Source organism: Lutzomyia longipalpis, chromosome 1 (genome assembly GCF_024334085.1).
Source record: "Lutzomyia longipalpis isolate SR_M1_2022 chromosome 1, ASM2433408v1".
Taxonomy (NCBI): Eukaryota; Metazoa; Arthropoda; class Insecta; order Diptera; family Psychodidae; genus Lutzomyia; species Lutzomyia longipalpis.
Window position 1 is genome coordinate 36,656,724 of NC_074707.1, and position 22,361 is coordinate 36,679,084.

At 33.8% G+C, this 22,361-nt stretch overlaps 1 protein-coding gene across 2 annotated transcripts in view; it reads right to left on the reverse strand.

Annotated features, from left to right (window-relative positions):
- Positions 1-22,361, reverse strand: part of LOC129787100 (uncharacterized) — a 232,590-nt gene that overhangs the window by 11,877 nt on the left and 198,352 nt on the right. The window contains exons 4-6 of one of the 2 annotated variants that reach the window (XM_055822417.1): positions 18,260-18,324; positions 943-1,056; positions 427-702 (exon numbers count right to left, since the gene is read on the reverse strand). In XM_055822417.1, the coding sequence (XP_055678392.1) occupies positions 427-702; positions 943-1,056; positions 18,260-18,324 (455 nt within the window). Of the gene's footprint in view, positions 1-426; positions 703-942; positions 1,057-18,100; positions 18,325-22,361 lie in introns of both variants that reach the window. The other variant, XM_055822416.1, reaches the window with a different exon arrangement.

The following is a 22,361-nucleotide window of genomic DNA, read 5'->3' on the forward strand; positions in this document are numbered from 1 at the left end:
TGATAAAATTAAAGGTCAGTTAAAATGTTAAATTAATTTACATTCCTGCTGAATTCGCCCAGGCAGGGGAATAAATTTAATTATCATCCACCTAAAGGATCATAGTAAATTCGCAGTGCAATATAAGTTCCTTCAGTGCTCTAAACCCTTTCACATTACCCGCATTATCCCTTTAAACTCCCCCATCAAAATTCCCCAGATATATCCGAGCTGTATTCGTCGCGTACATGGTCCCAAATGGAATTATGGGTTCATCAAGCACCTGACCACAGTTGAGTTTACAATCGACCGCGTCGTCACTTCTTGAAATGGACCATTGACACCTGCGTCAGCTGGGCAATTAACCCCTCGCACATACACACACAGAGGGTGGGTGGTGCAAATTGAGTGATATGCGGGGGTTTTAGCAAAATGCTTGACACTCACCCATTCCTGTGGAAGTTTTCTCGTACACAAAGCACCGATATCGCTCCTCGTTGGACGTGGCGTGGTGGTGTGATACTAATCCGACCAAATACCTCGAATTACCATCCTTCCACGTAGCCAAACATGTTAATTCCTCTACTGTGCTCTCAGTGCCCGCCACATCCGGGCACGCCTGGAAGCTCAGCAGGAGGCGACTGTCCTCCGTGCAGCTTTCGATATTCGATACCGGGCTACGGCACTCCCCGTGACCTCGGTTGTAGGTGAAGGTGAAGGGCCCTTTTGGGGGTGAAAGGAGAAAATGAAATGAAAGAGGTTGCATTAGCTCGTCTGGCGATTAGCTTTACTGCTAATTCTTCAACACAGTCAAGTTAAATTTCACGAAAAGTTACCAACAATTTGCGAAATTTTCTTTTTTATTTATTAAAATTTCTTATAATGCTGAGAAATTTCGCAAATTATTCAATTTTCATTTAAAAGTAAAAACTGCGTTGAATTTTAGCTACATTCAGTACTCACCTTTGAGGGGGCACTTGACAGGTTCGGCGTTCTCCTTGAACATACTAAACAAGAGAGCATCGCCGGGGATTTGCTCACAGAGATTCTGCAAGGTCTCACGACCTCTGCAATAACCTGGGGGACATGAAGGGTCGAACGCGAAAGGTGACACAGAAGAAAAGGTTTTTTGGTTGAGGAGGGAAAAGAAAAAGAATTCAAATTAACACATCGAATCGTATAATTCACTTGAGAGACTCTATCACAAACAAAATACATGGAAAAGAAAATTTCAAAAATAATAGAGAACAAAAGGAAGAAAAAAGTTTAAAGAAATAATATTAAAATGTGAAAAGTTTTATTCCCATAAATGCAAAAAATTAAAGAAACTGCAGCGTGTTGGCGGAGTTTTCTTTTGTGAATTTTCTTTCAAATATCATTCGTGCATGATTCCTTTTTTTTGTTAAATTATTAATGGGGTAGAGAGAGCATAATCAAAGGGTTTGAATGCATAGTTCCGTGATAGACTGAATTGAGGGTTGTTGTTGTATATGAATGTTTATTGTCTCAGCAGTAAATGTCGCTTGAATAATTGATAAAGAGATACTGTGGCATGGAAATATTACTCAACGGCACAACAGTTTTGTTCGTAAACCTTGTAATCACGCAAATTTGTTCACTTTGTGAAGTTTTGGCTCTACATTGTGGCTTTATAAATTATATACGTCGACCAGGTTTCATTACTTGGAAATTACTATAATTTCTTTGTTCTTTCAATCAATTTTTAAGTTCTCACGTATTAAAAGGAATGAATTTTAAACTTTACTAAGACATCGCTGGAAAGGATAAAGCGTAGCGTGTTTTTATCTACTCCTCCTGTTTAGCAATTAACGCCATCTCTCGATTAAAAGAAAAAATCCCCAAATCCAATTTTTGAGTCCACCAAAGTTCCCTAATTTAATTTACTTATAGCGTGGGGTTGTAATTTATATCTAACCTCACTTGCATTTTAATTTCTTCAGAAAGCACTCTAATTTAGAAACTCCCCACCGTTGCACTACAAAAGCTATTCTATGATGCAGAGGGGAATGGTTGCATTTTAACATATTGAACCCATAATTTTCTTCAACACAACTTTTCCACACCCCATAGCAACTCATCTTCCGCAGCTTTTGCTGGATGCAACGGCAAAAGACACCCCAAGCTCGACTTCATGAATCCCTCCCCCCGCAAACCTCCAACGTCAAACAAGCTCTCACCAAAATTGCAACTTGACTTGTAACACACACGCGGAAGAAGTTGCAGAGAAGACGCCCAAGGGGGTGTTTCTTACAATAAAATAGATGTTTCTGACGAATAATAATTTTTGGGAAAATACGACAGATATGGTTATGCTGTCTTATCCATATGAAAAGGAGCTTTAATAAATTATTAACGTATTCCTACAGACATTACATGTTTCAATATATAGAGTCTACAATTCTATATAAGAACTGTTGTTATTATTTATTTACTTGCATTCTTTTAAATGGAATGAAAGTGCATTAAAATAATGAAAAATCTTCCTAACAAAAAATGCATAAATCTATGCTCAAGAAAATTTGAAATTCTCACTCTCTATTAATTCCTCATGATTAATGTGGCATTCTTGCTTAATAAATTTGCTATTCAATTCTTGGTTTAATTTAAAATCACTTAATACTAAAATGAACAATGTTACCCCCAAAGAGAAGATTTAAATAGAAATAGATCAAAAGTTTTCCCAACAAACGAACACAAATATCTTCTGTGAGAACTTCTAAATCTCATTTCATGTCATTATATAAATTGGAAAAGGAATTTTCGGAATTTTCTTCCCTGCCAGGAATTTCATTTGGAAATTTTGTATAAATCCAAAGTTTCAAAAGTAAGAAAAAAAATTGATTTACCCTCCTCCCGGATCGATGTAATTATTCATCGTCCGGAAGCTTCTTTGTTTAACGAATGCCCCTCACTTGCTCCATAATTCATCACCAATTAACCTATTCCCCCACCATCTCACCCCCAGAGGATACATCCACAGGAAAAGTGCGTGGAACAAAGGGAAGTTATTCAAATTAATTGTGCTGGTACCGTCCACCCACACAGCTTTTCCTCAAACTTCCGAACATTGACTTAATCAAAGGCAAAAACAATTAAATATTTATCAGAGAGAAATTTCCCATCTCTAATTTACCAATATATGTACATAGCGCACAAGACATTCTGCAATGCGGTTTCCACCAGAGTTTCCCTGGGTATGAGCTACCCGAGATGGTTTTGTGAGAAAGGCGGGTCCCCGTGGTTTCCTCTGTGTGTACACACACGATGGTCAGAGAAGGAAATTTCCTCCCCAGGATCAAGGACATGGTATAGTTTTCCCAGTAACTATAACATAGAATTTAGGACTATAGCATCGCAAGAAGTTGGTCAAACGCTTTTGGGTTTCCATACTCATAAACTTTGAGCTCTCCGGTGTTTGCAGGGGAATATATCAGAGGTGGGTTTATTCCGCTCCGGGTTTTGTGAAAGGGGCAGGGGGGGAGGGATGAGATAAAATTTTGTGCTGCTACATAATAAATTAACCAATGACGTGAGTTATTTGTTTGTATTTGGTTATAGTTCGTGCTACGGGGTTGATGCTTTTTGGGTGGCAAACAGTTGAATCGAGTACAAGTGTTCACGCAATGCTACAGTAGTATGGGGTAATTAGTGAAGCACTGCAGCGTTTATTAAATTGCTCAATTAGATGGATTTTAATTTTTCTCCTAAATTTTGAGGAAAATCCTTTGATCGGAAAATTAATCTTTTATGCAGAAATGTTCGAGAGAATGCTTTATGTAAAGTGAAGAATTTGAAGCTTTGTTCAGGGTATTCTATTCGATCAGAAGATAATTCCTTTTGACCAGAATCATGGAGAATATGAAGAAAATAATTAGAAGAATACTTTAATTCAATTTTGCCCTTTTTCCTTTTAAAATGAAATGCTTTTATGATGAAAAGATTTTCCCGAAATAAATTTCTAGGTAAAATAATATTTTTTTGAATAAATTTTCCTCAAAGTCGACCGTAAAAAATATTTTCCGCCATAGGCCTGCACCACAATTTTGTACACACATCTGTATTTTTTCGGGCAAAAGCTCCCCATTTCGGTGGGTGGAGTAAAATTTTCGGGTATCAGCGTGGAAAATTTGGTATTTACCCCCCGTTCTTTCCCATTCATCGTAGCCCCCGATCATTCCGGAATATCCTTTCTCTCTATATAGCCCCGTGTACAATTGCTGTGGCATTTTGTATATCATCCATATCGGGGGAAACATATCAAGATGGATAAATGCTGCATGCAGAATACATAATGGCATTTTCCTTCATAACAGTGTGATACAACATTCGCGCGCGCACACGCCTTTTGGGGTGAGGTAAATTCGTTTACAGGGTAAATGGTTGGTACTACGCGGGTGGGTGAAAAGGGGAGACTCTGGAGCGGGCGGGTGTGGGAGGCGCGCGGTCTGAGATGGAAATCGTACTAAATGTGATACAAAATTTAATGTTAAGGAATTCACTGTAAAATTCACTCTTTGAATACTGATTTCAACTTTCTTTTCTATCGTCAAATTGAATGCAACTTCCACCCCCTCAATATCTCCAATTTCCCCCAAACACCCCCCACGTATCCTACACTTAACCCGTCTTACCCATCACAACCCGCGAAGTACGCATAAATTCACTGAGAAATTTTCCAAACATCCTGTATATAAATTTCCCTTTAATCCAATGTGGAAGCTTTCAGGAAAATGAGAGTTTGAAAAAAGAATACAAAGTTTGTAGTTTCTTTTTTTTTTCTTAGATACTCTGAGTAGCTTCTCTTTATGCCATCCCCAAACCCAACCTCCCGGTTTGTGCGCCCTCTTGAAAATTGAGTGGGTCTGTAAATAATTTTCCTTCCACCACCCAATGTTAGATGGAATAAAAAAAAGAGAACTTCCATTCACCCTCAATTTGTCCATTTAATTCGCTCTATTGAATAAAACCAATATTTATGAATTTATCACCCACCCCCACTTTGGGGAAAATTTGCCTCATCAGCTTGGAAAATGGAGGAATTCATTTCGTGTGTGTACACAGTGAGAGAGCTTTCTCTATGCGCAACATATACCCACCCATGTCGTGTTTGAAAGGCATTTGCGTATTAAATATTGAATAAAGCGTTCAACGATGAACTTTTGAATAATTTTACCCAAGGGAAAACCATCCCCTAGCAATTTATGGAGATTTTTTGGACAGTTATTGCATTTTGTAGCTGATATTTGAGCCTCTGAAGATTGCGGTCAATTTGGGGGAGATATATAAATGATTCCAGATTACATAATTCAAGCACAGAAAGAGCTTTTGAGAGATTTTTCTTATAATTCAAATTATTAAATGAATGAGCTCAAGAATTCTTATTTAATGAATGGGAAAAATAGCTTAAAATTTTACTAAAATCCAGAAAATTTCTCTTAAAGCTGTTGGCAGATTTTCATTAAGTTTAGTGCCACGTCTTTAATACCTAGACATCCCCCTAAGCAAATCTAACTCAATAGGCAAACATTTTGGTGGTCGCGACGCTTTTGATGGTAACAAAGCAAAGCTCTTCAAGTGAGGAAAAATTGGACCGTGAAGATGTTATGCCAAAAGGCTGTCAATGGCATCTGTGGGGAGGCAGATGCAAGAAGTCGAAGGACTTGGGGTGTGGCAATACCAGGAGGGGGTGACAAGAATAATTGAACTGTTAAGAGGGAGTGTACACAAATTTGAATAATTTATTGAATTTACTGAAAGGCTCAGTATATGTGTGTGTGTATGAATCAAAGCGTACAATTCAAGTGTGAGATTTGGATGGTGGTTTCAGAAGATGATGTTTGATTAATGGAAGGAATTCAATTCTCCTCTAAATCCACCAACACGGTTGTTGTATCACAATAGACATACAGCTTCTCATTGAAAATTTATCTCGCGTGGAATAAATCCCACCCCCACCCACCCCATCCCATTTACCATCGATCAGGATTTTAGTGCACCCATCCATGGGGAAAATCTTCATTTCCTCACCCATTCACCGTTTGTGCCTTCAATACATCGTTAATTGTGTATTCAATTTTCAAAAGAGCAACGAAAATTTAGTATGATGGGCCGGAGGAAGATGCCTCGAGCAGGTTTTAAGATCACAGAAGAGCATTAACCCTCCACCCAGCTAAATTTCCCAACATCAATTCTCCGTCTCATTTCCCTCAAGATGTTCTCTCTGGAGTCTTTCAATATTTTACTACATCCATAGCGAGTCTTGACTTTTCTCCTATGGCTGTTTTTACATATCCCAATGGAGAAACCAACCATCCCACCCCCTGCGCAACACAATCAACCACCTTTTAGAAGGCAGCTTTCACAAGGAAATTGCAATGGTTCCCAGAATCCAATGTTAATTCCTCTCTAATTGCTTGAATTTTTAATGAGATGAAGCAGAGGCGTTTGATGGATGTTCTTAAACTTTATCGGTATTTTAGTAAACTATGGATAAATTCTTTGAGCCTAGATACATTTCCTGGATTAGAATTTGGACGATTTTTGACTTTCAAACAAAGGAAAATTCTTTATTAGACTCTAATGAATTTTTCTCAATTTTTCTTGGTTTTCTTTCGAGCTCTTTTCCTATTGAATATTAGTTGGTGTTCCACTTCGTGGCCAACACCAAGTATTGTAATCGTCGGAAAAACCGACCACCTCAGATCGGGCTCAAACTTGGTATGAGCACGTTTTAGACATCCCACATTACGAAAATGGTGGTGGAAAAAAAGTATTCCGGCCGGCCGGCCTGCCGTCCGGGACTCCACATTTTGCCTTATAGCTCGAGAACGGTAACAGATAGAGACTTCGGGTTTGAAGTTTTCTATAGAAATGTGGGTGTAAATTTTCATTTTTTCGCATTTTCAAAATCCAATATGGCCGCCGTCCGCCATTTTGAAATACCGTCAACCTCTTCCCTTATAGCTAGAGATCTGAAATTTTAGTACGTTGTAGGGCTCAGTGAGATGTTTTCATCGACAATTCATACTTGAAAATCGGTCAAGCGGTTTAGCAAATATGGCGGCCTAAAGCAAAAAGTGTTTTTTCGATATAACTTGAGAACGGCTTAACCGATTTTGACCATCTTAGTATCAAATGAAAGGTTTCAAGAAGCCCTACAACTGTTTAGAACATTCCGAGTTCCTAAAATGGCCGCAAGAGGCGCTAAAGTCAAAAACAAAAATTGCCTAACTTTAAGGGGCAATATCTCCGAATCCCCATTAGGCAAATCTTTTAAATTTTGATATGTTGTAGCAGAACTAATAATCTTTCACCAGTCCGAAAATAAAGAAAATCTATGTCGCCGTTTAGAAGATATCGCAGTTTGAAAAATTCTTGAATTTGAAAAGTTCTAAGAGTCATATCTCCTGAACTGCTTGTCCGATTTTGCTCATCTTGGTATCAAATTAAAGGTTTTGCAATTCTCTACAACTTTCTAGAACATCAGAAACCTCTAGAACTATTCCTTCAGGATAAAAAATGCGAAAAACTGTTTTAGTAAAACAAAATCCGCCATTTTGTGTTCTAGCGGTGACCTTGAAAAGTATCAAAATTTATCCCATATTCTAGCTTATTTTAAGACCTTTCCACAACTAGTCAAGAAATTTCTGTAGGTGTTATAGAACCTGAGATATGACCATTTTTATGCACCAATTTACTGAATTTCACAAAAAAATCTACTTTACCTACTAATTCTGCCCACTAATCGCATTACAACGCATAAACAAACTTCTACACGTTGTGGGACACCAACTCTTATAACTGGACGCGTTATGATTGACTTTCACTTTAAAACTCCACAGGTTTTTGCAAAAATTCCCCCAATACCACCCCTGGGCAAAAAGAGGAGGAGGATTTGAAGATATTTCTCATTTCCAATAACGTGTATTGAACAGCAATTGAGGTCACCTCTATCGATGTTAATCCTCTCAAATTGCAAGCAATTCCATTCACTTCACATCGAGATCCTTTCGAGGATTGCCGCGTATGGGATTTTGCATTAAAATTCTCGCTCTATTTACCACGCGAAATACCTAAAAACATCCCCCTCAAATCCAGATGGTTATTTCTGCAAATCGCACGAATGCATTTGGGGATTTAATGAAGGAGGCAACCAGAAGGCAAAAGGTACAAAATTCAGGTCAATTATTTTGCAATATATGGTGCAATTATCTGAAATAATACCGCCTGGTGCACATAAATGATTCAAAAAAAAAATCTCACAGAAAAAAAAGGTAAATTCTTTCTCTGGCAAATTTTTCTCATTCCTGAATTTTCATACGGAAGAATTTCCCATGAGTGCCAGGAAAAGTATTGACTTCTCTGATTCACCCTACTGTGCTGCATATATGAGTGGGGACTTTTCGCATCTGTGTGTTAGCTATGGGAAAATTGCCACACAAGAGTTCGACTCTTGAGCTTTTCCAAGAGTGGAATCCAGGAGCGCTCGGAAATGTCCTCTTTGAAAGTTTAATTACTCACCGAGCTTTCCTTGTTCAATTTCAATGTAAATGATTATCCCCTTTTCACCCAACCACCCACTCTTCCCACCGAACCACCACCCCTCGGGGGAGAACTACCATGAATGAAAGCTTCTCAGGGAAAACTCCTGGCCACTTGGGAACACTGGAGCGAGAACGCTCTCTGGTTTGCGAATTTGAGACGGAAGGATCATACACTGTGTGAGTTAATAAGCTGCAGCGTCATTTTGGGGAAAGGGAATGGTGGAACAGCAGGGGATCCTCTGGCTGCCACTTGAATTTTCCACCCTGGTGAAGAGGAAGCATTGCTAAAGGAATATATACAAAGACACTGTGAGGTATCTTCTGTGAAGTGACTTCTAAAGCGCAAATGGCAGCTGCTTATGCTTTTCCATTGAAAAGAGGCTGTTTTACGGGGGGGTTCGGGGGGTGTTCTTGCCAACAAAGAGACCTTGTGGCTTCTAAAAGGTTAGTTTATAAATAAATTTCCACATCTTTATAAAATTTCTGCACATTCTGTTTACCCAAAAACTGCTCTTTTCCACATTTTCCACAATATTACGTAACATCAGAAACATCATTCTTTACTTTCTTTTTGAGAGGGAAAAAGTGTAATTTTTATAATACCCTCGTGCATTCTCAGGCGAGATGCTCAATTAATTCATTCCATTGCTCCATTTTGCTACATACATATGTATTTGTATAAAATGGTGAGAAAGTAGCATAAAAACCCACCCTCCGTACCAACGAAATGCAAAAGAACATTTCAGCGATTTAACGGTCCATTAGGTATCTCAAGCTTTCGGTGGAGCTTTTCGAGCTTTCGCCTCGTTTTTGCGTGTCATTTGAGCAACTTTTAGCCACAATATTGCCCCAAGGGTGGCACTTCACGTGCCCCAAGTGCGCCATTTATGCTGAGACAATCAACGAAAATACAAAATGAAGTGAAAATAAATTCAAGACTTTTATATAGATGAAAGTTTTGCGAAAGTTTAAAGGCACTTCCAATGCTAGTGTCGTCTCTTTAGTTTTTCTTCTTTCATTTTATTATTATTTTTGTGCAGCTCATGTTAATCATTGTTGGACCGTAATCATTGTCTCTTTGAAACTTAATTTTTAAACAAAAAAATCATAATCCACACCATTGAAGTTTTAATTGGTGTTTTTTTATCAACGAAGAAAATTAAAATGTATATTTTTAGATGAGGGAAAACAAAAAGAGATTAAAAATAAAATCAATAATTTTAATGGCACATATCAATGCTTTTGCTTTTTTGCATGCAAATTTCCATGAATTTTTGCCAATGGATCCTTTTCGTCACACTGAAGGCAATTATTTATTTTTAGCAATTTTTCACCAAATGTTCTCAAAATAATAATCAAATAAAAAAGTAGTTCAATCGACATTTAAATATAAAATGGGAAATTGTTGATATAACAATAAAAGAAAATGAAACAAAAATAAATTAACTGTATTCATTTCCAATTGATTGAAAAGCAAGCAAAACAAGAGGAAAATTTTGTTGAATTTTTATTGCAGATTTTGTTTTTGAAAAATGAACGTTAAGAGGATAGAACAATTTTACACATTTTTTAAGTCTTTTTTTTTAAATGATGATCTAGAATTATGAAAAGATTAATTTAAGGGAGAGATTTGAGAAAAAAAATTTAAGCAAAGAAGTAAAAATACAAAATTCAATTTAAAAAAATTCTTTCTTCAAAATACTTTTGTTTTCTAAATTTTATAAAAATTTCAAATCAATATTATTTCTTTGTAGGTATTTAGAAGATATTTGAAATATGAAAGACTTAAGTAAAAATTTTCTAAATTATTTATGAAATATGTAATAGATTTTTTTCTATATGAATTATGAATATAAAAAGAAAATAGAAATAGGTTGTATGATGAAGTATACACTTGCGAACACGCTTTTTAGTGTATAAAATACTTTTATTTTTAATTAACTTTAAAGTTGATAGAGAGAAGAGAAATAAATGGTAGGAAGGTTTAATAAACATTCAACACAAAAAAATACAAATAATATAAATAAAACAATGTGAACAGAGGGTATAATAAATGAAAAACATAATAATGAAAATGTATGTACAACACATTAATTAAGATAAATAACAGAAAAAATGGATAGTAAAACACAACCATGTACAATAATAATTTAAATAGAGTTTTAGTCACCGGGCAGCCCATCCCAACATTTTTTTTATATTATTTTATATATAGCATGTATAATTCTCATATAATCATAATATAGAACACGACAATTTTGCAAGCATATATTTATAGTAATGATTAAATATATAACAGTTCAGTATATCCATGGGAAAGTAGGGGGGTTGGTTGAAAAAGAAAAATAAACCGGCACAAATTATTTATATATATAGCTTTTGACATACGATTACAACAATTCATATTGACTTTTCAAAAGAAAAAAGGGAATTAAAAAAAAAGAAAACACAGAGAACCAAAAATTTGAGGGGGTGGGGGGACAGCAGAAGAAAAAAAAAACAAATAGAATATTCGAACGAGAATAAATAAATTGGAGAAAACGCAAGAAATAACAGAGAGGACTTAAATAATTGTTTTATGGCATGAGATTTAAATTGATAAGAGGAAATTAGAGCGACGAGAAAAACGAGGTGATTTATGCGTCTATTTTCCAACATAAAACTTATTTTTTTCGTAAATTATATTTTCCACTTTATGGCCCTCACGGGGGGATGCGCCTCGACGCAATTTTCACTGTCATTTCGCTACATTATGACTCTCCCATCGCTTAATTTTCTTATCGTTTTTGTTTGCCCGCACAGCGACATTTTTACTTTGAGCATAAATTTTTCATGGCTGATGGTTTGGTGCTGTTAGCATTTATATCCTCCTCATACACACTCCGTACAGAAAGCTCCATTGAGGTTTTTTTTCGGGACTTTTGCAGGAGTTTTTATAGAACATTACTATAAGGGCAATGCAGTGACCGTAATAGCTATGGATGGCAAGAAAACTTCCCAGCTATGTGAGGATTTATGTTATTGCAGAATTTGCAAATTTAGAACAGTCTGCAATTGATGTTCTCTTCAAAATTGACTATATACAAAAGAATACAGTATTACTCCGCATAAAGCGTTTAATTTGCATGAGGTGGGAATTCGTTATGTGAAACAATATTGAAAAGTTTTTTTTTGGGAATGAATTTCTTTATTAACTCAAAATTAATTCGGATTTAATTGAAAAATGAAAATGTTTTTTTTTTATATTTTCTTTCGAATGATTTTGGAACAAGTTGAGGAATATTTGATTTTGAAAAGATTAGTAAGTGCTTTTGATCTGTTTTGGACCGGAAATCTGCAAAAATTAAGTGAAAAGAAATTTTTTATTACAGAATATAATTTTATTTAAATGATTTCTCATTTATTTTGATAAGAAATTATGCTTTGCTATGTCATTATTGCAGAAGTCATAAATAAAAGTTAATTTTAAACAAAATTTTATCAGTTAATTTCCAACAAAATTAATTTATTTTTTATGAAAAATAATTAAATGTCAATTATGGAAGAAATTAAGAAAATCTACAATCTACAATTAAAATTAAATGGGATACCTACCAAAAGTTTTATTGGGTATTTCACGTAAGAATACCAACTATTCCCTAATTTTAATACTAATAGGAGTCGATTCTGTCATAAATCTTGTTTTTCCTTAATATTAATCTATCAGAACTACAGAAAAAGCTATAAATTGAAGTAAATAATTATTTTGCTAAAGAAAACATCACTGAATAAGTAAAACAAGTTTCCTCTTACTTTTAAAAGATTCTAATTAAAATATGAGAATATTCTGCCGCTTCTATGCTATAATGTAAACATTCTTCATGCCATTCATTCCTTTTCATACTCCCACCTCACGCATTCTTTGAGAAAATCGTATCTTTTTGTACTCTTCTTCCTGCAATCCAGGTCATGTTGGCCACCATGAACTGAACACGCGAGAAGAGTAAAAAAGATTCGTTTTTCTCAAAGATTGAGTGAGAAAGGGATATTCACAAAAAAGAATCAATGCAGTAAAGAATGTTTCTGTATTGTTTGAAATTGTTTCACTTAACGAATTCAGCACGCTCAACTTGAATCTTATATGACGAATTTATGTACAGATTTTTATTTATTTTGTACATATAAAACTTTAAAATAGTTTGAATGATAATTTAAAATTTTCCATACCTTTCCATGAATTCGTTATAACGAACACAACCGCAGGATATCATTATATATTTTTGATGGAGATATTTTATAAATTGAACCATTCATGGGATGATAAAGCATTATGTTGCATAAATGATTCACAATAAAAAAATCTCTAAATAATTTAAACACTTTATGCGGGACAACACTGTAATTCTATATTCCCGTTTTTATATAAACTGCCATGAAAAATTGCGCTCAAAAATCAAATTCAGAATACTCAATATTTATCCAAAAAAAGACACGAAAATATGTCGCTACGGCTGCGGGGTATAAATATGACAATATTTGGGGGGGGGGATGGGATTTTCCATTAAATTTCCAAATGTTATATGCAAGATGATGAGTTTTATTGATGCACATTGTGCCCATAAATTGACAAAACAATCTATAATTCTGCAGATAAAGCACCAAAATGCTATACATAAATTAGTATTGAATTTCCACAGATAATCACACAACATGGAATTGGAATTATGATGGTCATCTCATATGTATTGGAAAATTACAATGACTATTTTATGCATTTCCAGGGGGGGTTCTGTACTACGAACATCACCCCATTAGGGAGGGGTGGTTGAGAAGTGGTTGAGGGGACTCATCAACTGGTGAAAATTATCAATTTCAAATGTATGGAGAGAATTTATTATTTTTTCATGAATATTCGAATATTGAGCTTTTCCTTTTTGGGAATGAGGGGTGTTTTCCTAATTTTCCCACAAACACTCCTCAGGATCGTATTCTTTTTTTTCCTTTTGGGTTTCAGTGTCGATTTCAGGGATTCTCTCTGTGCTTTCGGGGTAATTTGGTCCCTGGCACCCATTTGGAGGCTTTCTTTATGATGTGGCGACGAGGGGGTGGAAAAAGTACCCCGGAAAGCGACTAAAATGAGATAATTAAAACAAATGTTGGGTTTCATTTGCCCATGTTCCATTACAATTTACTCCTCTTCGGATATGGCGCGGGTTGGTATATATACCCTTCGCAAAAATACAACCTCCCATCTGAATACACACCAGGGGGGCTAAGCACACACACAAAATTGTCATTTCCCATATCAGTCCAGCCCCATGTTGCTGGGGGGAGTAGGTACTTTTTTTTCTATATATTCCCGTTGATTACATCACGTTCTTTTTTTTCTGTAATGCCAAGGGGTACACACGGTGTAGCCCCGTTAATTCCATCGACAAATTTGAATTTTTTCACCACTCCAACCCCTCAAGCAACCCTCGAGGGATTATTTTTTCTTCATCTCACGGAAAAAAATTCGTTAAAAATATACCTTTCGATGGAAATTTATTGGATACAAATTGAGTGGTACCACCGTAAGAAATTAATTAGATTCGTTGCACTGTCCTCCGCATCTGTGTCAATTGTTTGCAGAACATTCGCTCACGTCGTGAGGGTTTTCATCACGAGGGTGGAGGGAGATGGATGTGAAAAAGCATCCCACCCTTCTGGGTACCGCCCCATTTAATTTTTCCCTCCGAATCATGTCCCAACGGAGATTGTTGTTCTCTCTGTGGTGGTGAGAAATTGAAGTCGTGTGAAAGAATGTGCTGTATTTATTTCCTGCCTGTCCTCCAAAGCCATCTCCCCCCGCCCCAATAACATTCCATATATAATTCACACCGCAAAAGGATCCCAAAGCCGAGGGGTGTACTAGAAGATTCATGGCGCAATTGCAATGTTGATTCGTTTTAAAGGGAAGAAGCCAAGATGAAGAGTTGAAGATACAAATATTTAGAATTTTTCAAATATTTTGAGAATATCTGAAATATTTTTCACTTTCAGCAAATATTTATTTATTTTTAAAACTTTTAAAATAATTATCTTTACGCAAATTTCTATTAATAAATCTATACTGTAAAATAAACAAATAAAATAAAATCTTGAGACATTCATTAAAAAGTCTAGAATTAACAAAAATGTAACAAACAGCCTAACTTTTTTGTTTACTATGAGTTTAACGAAAATAAATTAGAAAAAAACTAAAAATTCCTTAAAAACTAAGATTATTTTTTTCGTTTTAGTTTTTTTTTAAATTGTTTTATGAATTTAGCTGATATTCTCTGTTTATTTCATTAAATTAAAAAGATTAAAATTAATAAAATCAGCCGTAATTTAATGTCTTTAATGTTAGCACAATTCAAGAGAAATTTCAGGAGAATTTATTTGAATTTACTGCATTTTCTGTGGAAATCCAGCATGATGTAGCACACCCCTCGGCCTTCAATGTTCATTGCTTGGGGCATTTCATCCCCATCTCATGGAAAGTTTTGGGTGTCAAAGCAAGAGGAAAACTAATTTGATGTGCGAGGATTGTCTGTTTTATGTATGTCCGGAGGAGAAGAGAAAAAAAGGGATGAGCTGGAAAACCCTCCGGACGCCAATGATATCCCTTAGGAATAATGAGGCAAAACAAACCTTATCGCAAACCAAGTGAATAAGGTTGCGATGTACTTTTTTTATACATTGTACACATACATATATATAAAGCAACCCCCACAGATGGGGTTCCATCTTCGGAAGACCCTTTTGTGAAATCAGAAAGCAAGATTCTGCGGGATTCTTTTTTGTGTGTGTGTGGTGTTCGTGCTAGAATAAAGAGGTGCTCCACGTACCCCTTTATCGCATTTACCGCCATTTCTTCCATAGTCCTGAATAAAAATCAAATTTAATCAATGACAATATTGAATAATCCAATTGCTTTTTGTGTAGCAAGTTTGTGTGGAAATTAGATTTTGATTAGTTTCGTTCGTTTTCATTCCACGTTTCGCCGGGAGCTTTCTCTACTCTGGAAGTTTTTTTTTTTGCTTGCCCCCACACCATTTGGTGCCCACATTTGCCACTATATGTGGAGCCCCCCTACCGAGGCCCTCCATATTCTTTCACCATGATTGGATACACCCTCCGATCTTTGTATTTTATTCTATAGTGCGCGCCTGGCTTCAGCCAAAACCTCATTCTCCATTCTTGTGTCGCTTTTATTATGACAACAGATTGCATTACAGGGAAACCACTCCGACTGGGATGTATATGGCTTTAATACCCATGAGAGAGCAGCTCATGGAGACTGTGAGAAAATTTATCATTTCAATGTGTTTTGCGCCATACAATCGGGAAAGATTTTCCCTGAAATCGACACGATACTCCCCACTACCCCCAATTTAAGGATTTTCTCTGTGTGAGAAGTTTTCTTTTTGGAAAAATAGTTTTTGTAGTTTAATGAGGTTTATTAAAAAGTTTTAAGTCTCTTCGAACTCTAGCAAAAATATTGAAAAACTTTTAATTTAAAATTATATTTCTATTGAAAGCTTATAATGGAAAATTTTTCTATTAAAAGAAATTTAAAAAATATCTTTTTCAAAAACAGTTTTTAAATCTTTCTGCTAGTTCGAAAGTAGTTACAGCACACAGTTCCAAGGACAAGACCACACAAAGTATATTGGATTAGTGGTTGAAATGAAAAGAATGATTCAATCGAGGTTTTTTTTATTAAAAAGAAAATTTTCAATCAAATAAAAATTAATAAAAAAGTGATAGGGATTAAGAAAGGAAAAGAAATTTTTCATTTTTTTTTGTCCAAGAAAAAGGCAATCAATTTTGAATTAAAAAACAGAATGTCAAATTTTGATAAAGAAAACGTGCAGATAAAAATTTTGAAAATGAATCGGACAAAACACACATAGAGATTAAATTTAAAATATTTCGGTTTTTTAATGTATTTACAAAAGTTTTTTTAGATTGTTTTATTTTTCACGTACAAAAATCATAAGAAAAGAACTCAATGATGCTTTTTTTTTCAAAAATGTTGGAGCTTTTAGCACAGCATACAATCACGCACACGTTACCTTGCTTATTCACAAAATACGTTTGGGTTTTTTTTATAATTTAATGTAAAAAGAAATTAAAATTTGAAAAATCAATGAATTTATAATTTGAAAACTATTATGGATGGGGTTGGCATAAATAAACTCATAATTGCAAATTACGGACTATTTACAAAGGGCGATTTTTTCAATTTTAAATCACTCGACTGGTTTAAAGTTTAATTTTTAATCCATTAATATTTATATGAGCTAAAATTACTAAAATAATTAAAAAGTTTAATCAAGGATAATGAAATTTTTGAATTTAAAGAGTTTAATACTTTCATGAAGCGAACAACAATTTTTTTTTAATTGAACATTGAGTTAAAAATAATATTTTGAAAAAAAAAAAAACCAACACAGTCGAGTGATAAAAATATGAATGAAATATTTTATTTTTAAAAAATATATCGCGATATTTACAAATTATTTTATCGACCTAGGCAATATTTAAAAGGGAGATTAAAGGAAAAAATGCTGGGACGGCTATCCAACGGTGAAGACTATCTGTGGCCACAACTTTGCAGGAAATGGCCATAAATTGGATACGTTGAATCTGCTCAAATTAATTTTTCAATTTCCATGAAAATTAAAAAGGTATGAGTACGGCCCAACAAGACTTGATAGAAAATAAACATAAATTTTGAATAATGTTTTTTTCCTATGGATAATCGTTTTATTTTTAATTATATACCATGAATTAATTGAAAAATTATGTCTGTAGCGTACAAACAAGGTAATATTTTTTGTAAGAATAATAAATTAAAATGCATATATAAATTAATTTGTTAAATAAAACGTGGAACACACTATGAGGTAAATAAGTGAAAATTAATTTGTGCTACGTGAAGTTTTTTTTTTCAAAAGAAAATTAAGGGCGATTGAAATTATCGAGTTTGGTTTAATTGAGGGATTTTTGAATAAAAAATCGTATGTACAGCCGCGAATTTATTTTCAAAAAATCTATGTTTGGTTTTTATTTTTGTAAAACTATTCAATCTAATTCAACTGCATGAATGAGATTTGAGAAAATAACGTCAGAGTGGTTAAAAGAAATAAATTAAAAGAGTTTTTTTCTTTGAAATAAGTGATGTTGTTTTTGAAGAATAAAAAAGAAAACGAAAAATTAAATTCTCGTAAAAAAGAAAAACTGTGAAAAACAGAGTGAAGGTAGGTTAGGTATTTGGTGAACCAATAAGTTTTGTTGTGAATTAAAACAAAAAGAACGGAAAACCAGTGAAGTTAAAACACAGAGTTTTGTGAAACTAAAAAAGAGACATTTTTCTCTAGTTTTGAAAACGTTTTCCCAAAGAAATTTTCTTAAAGAAAAAAAAGATAGACACAGAATTGAGAAAATAAATGACAGAGTAATACATGATAAAGAAATTTAACTAAAAAACCAAAGAGAAATATAGACGATACAAGAGAGAAATAATAAAACTTAGATTTGATGCTTACAATTATCAATATCGTCATGGGATCGCAATAAATAGTGATCCGATGATGATAATCTTGCGTGCCCGTTGGTGTTGGGATGAGCTCCCCCCCTACGATCGCTTTTTAAAACGCTACGCGGTTCCTGTATCGGTTGATCCATGTACAAATCTTCGCACTCACTTTCTTTGTACTGTAGAACATTCTTGTGCTTTTCGTAGATCACAACACAGCGATGGCACCCCTTACTGTCATTTCGTATTTCCATATTTTCATTTTATTTCAAAAAGAAAAATAAAATCAATAAAGGGTTGTTTTTTTCCAGGGTTCGAATGAATATTTTATCCCATTATTTTGGGGGGACCATCGTATATATTTTTTGTTATATATTTTTGTTGTATATGTGTGGAATTTCATTTTTCGAAATCAATCACACAACCAGGACGCGAACGATGATTGTCATGAAAAAGAGATAAGAAAAATATTGAATTAGTTTCATTGTATTATATACTTCCATTGTATATAGCAGCAACATTTTAGGGTAGTATAGAATATGTAAATATAACATGTAATGAAATTAAATTACAGATGAAATACCATTTAATTGCATGCACAGGAGTGGCAGGTGTTGATGGACACATACAAAGAGTTTTTGATGGGGTGAGAAAATAAAATTATATGTAGTTTAGAACGTTGTAATTATGGGAATTGTTTAGTAAACAATTTACACGCATTGAAATGGACATTTTAATGAATTTCCTAATGGATTTGGAAAGTGTCAACGAATTAATATATTTTTAATACAAAAATAAACATAGCATACATTGGATATGTAGGTAATTCGAAAGCTCCCACTTTAATTTCCATTCCCTTTAAAAGAGTTCTAGCTTTCACAAATAAAAAGTATTTTTAATAAAATTCTTTGTCTTTTCCGCGTATAACAGTTTATGATTATGTGAATAATCCTAATTGAAAATTCTCTTATTTTTTTTAATCCTAGTATTAAAATATAACCTTTATTCCACTGAAAATTCATAGGTATAACATTTGCTTTATTCTGTTCTTTATCGCAGTTTCTAAAGACTTTTCCTGTTTGAGATGAATTAACTTTCTTTAGTTCTTTGTATGAGAATCCTGTCTTTTTACGATGTGGTGTCATGGCTTTTTCTTATTTGCGAGGTCTTAACATATAAGTATCTTGATGTTATATGGCACACGTTTTATAAGATGATTTTTAACGACTCTGTGTAATTTATTTAGGATTTAATCGGATTCTCAGACCATTAATTCTAAGACGTTAAACTTACTGTTAATCTGTAGTTAATTTTTGATGTTTTACACCAATATTACTTCACACGTAAGGAAAAGTCGTAAGAAAGGGAACTTTTACTACAACGCCACATACGAGGGCAGTAGAGCTTAGAATTTTATTTTAAAACAATAGCTGAAAATTGAATTTAATTCTCTCAAAAGATAAATTCCATTCTGAGACAGCTTTTGATTAAATATAATAAAAATGTATCTTTGTATGTATCCACGATCGAAAGGAAAATTAACAAGCATTTTCATAAGGAAATCTCAATCATTTAATAAATCTCGCAAAACTTTCTCACGCACTCATCAAACACCCAAATAGACAATAAATATTCCATCCACACCTCTCGCTCTTTCACCCACTGCGAATTCATTCACACATACAAAAAAGGAGAAAATATTAGGAGGAAAAACAAATTTATTTTCCAATTTCGGAATTTCCACCAAATATTTCTCCATCTGCCAGGGAAACCGCCTCTCAAAAAGGAAAAGATGAATGTGTGAGAAGGAAAAAATTATACGCCCAGAAATTGCCATCAACTTTCTTTTGCTGAGGATTTATAAAAAAAAAACGATAGGAAAAGCTCTAGGATTTTCCGCCCCCATCAGTGTGTGTTGTTTTTTCCCACACACATACTTTTGGAGCTTTAATAGAGAGCTTTTCCTTCTGTTTCGCGATACCATCGATGTGTTTATTCTATTGTTGGAGTTCTTTTTTTCCATCTGTTCTCTCCGTGATTTTTCTCTCTATATACCTATATATTTTTATTTATCTCCCTTTGTTGCAGAGCAAAAAACCTTTGAGAGAATTGATGAGAAAAAAAGCTCACAGTGTTTATTTGATGGATTTTCCACGATATCCCCCCGGTGAGTCATCAATATTTTCTTTTATTTTATTCTATTTTCAAAGTGGGACGATGGAATATTAATTGTAATTCTATTCTTGGGAAAAGTTATCATTTTTTCTAGCTCTCTCTCTGTTCACTTCTGATGTTTGTCTTCGATATAAAATTGATATTATCGTCAAAGCTCGATGGGGGTGAGAGTTTGTATTTCACAATGCCCGTGTTGTGTATAGTAGTGCTCAAAGGGGTGGGAAAATGTACATTCATCCCTCATTTTCAAAAGCAAACGAGAATTCTAAATATAGAAAAATAAATAGAGCTATCAAGTGACATCACAGAATAAATGCTATAAATTTAATAACAATACAAGTTGTTACAAACGTGATATATGTATATAGACAGAGAAAAATCAATACTTGAATTTTTCACTAACTCTATGCAATTTTATTTCAATTTTTAGCATTTTCATTCTCAACATTATTTTGCTATTGATTTATATTGAAGGTTCATTCCCCCACCCCATTTTCTCTTTCATTATTTCTTGTGGAATTAAATGAGTTGATAAAATATATTATTTTAATATTTTAATCAGATTAAAATTTCCAGTAAAAGGATTTTTTTTCAAAATTATTTTACATAATAAAAATATCCTATATTGTATTTTTACCCATTAATTGGGAAATTATTTTCCACTGTAAAACATTAAATTAAAAAAGTTAATAAATTCATTAGTTCTTGCGGTATTGTAGATTTTTTTTTATAAATGGGATGAATGAAAGTGATAAAAAATTGTTAACCGTAAAATTATCAGTATAATTGGTAGGAAAAGTATAAGTCAAAGGGAATTCCTAATTCTTCCTGTAGTTACATTTCAACAAGTGCTTTTAACTGCCAATTAATTGGATATTAAACTATGCTTCACCCACATTCCATCAAACTGGGGGACCCAGTGCAAAATTACTTGGAATAGAAACTAAACTTATATATATAACTAAAGCTCTATATTTAGCTTTCTTTTTTATCGCTGATTAATGTCATTAAGGGCCATTCTATTTTCTCCCACGTATATAGAAAAGTGCTGAGCTTTCATTTTCCAGCAAAAAAATCCTTTGTTTTTTTATCATTCTCTCCCCACTCTCTGTGGTTGATTTAGTATATAGCCAAAAAAAGCTCATGGCGAAAAAAAAGCTCTAGATAGATGAGCCAGTGACAACTGAAAGTATTGCATCTATTCACACAATTTAACCTCCTAAAACAAACGATTTTTGTGAAATAGAGCGTGAATTTGATACGGCATGCTCCACATTTTCACTTTATTGATTATCCCCACGTTTTGGGGAGCTTTTTTGTGCTGTCCGCTATGAACTTGAAATTGGGTGGGCTTTTTTTCTACTCACTGAAAATTTGTTCAAGTGCTCAGTGGAGTGTTTTATAGGGCTATGGATTTTATTATCAATATTTGTGCAGCTTGAGAATGTTTTTTTATTCTATTTGTATGAGAAAAGAGAATTTTTTTATGATAAGTTGAATGATTATTGAATTTTTATGGGAATTTTATTGCAATTTATTTTATTGCAAAGAAATTGTTAAATAATTAAGAAGCAGAGGGGAAATACTTTTGGGGGAATTTTGATGGCATAATTTAACAAATATTTGAGCTTTTAAAGCTCTTTTGCTCGAGGAATATCAATTTATTTGGAATGACAGATTTTTAGATAATTCAATTTTTATTTTCTTTTGCAAATCCCCAAAAATTACACTGAAAGAAAACAAAATCATTTGAAAGAAATAAAAAATTCCCAGCATTGAATGTAAATTCTTTTATGAGATGAATGATGTTAGAGATTTTTGCAAAAGTATTCAAACATTCGGATCATTCACAAAAACAGAGATTCTTTCGTACTGTGAGAGTACACTCATAAAAAAACATTCGCACTAAAAAAAACAAACCACGCATAACCATTTATTTCTTATTTCTGCAATTCTAAAAAAAATAACCAATAAAATGCAAATCCATTCAAGTCTTATCTACTGGAAAAGCGATTTTTTGGAATTTGGGTGACAAAAATGCTATCTGGCTCAAATTGCATAAAATGTATGTGAATGTAGTTTTGGGTGAATAAATT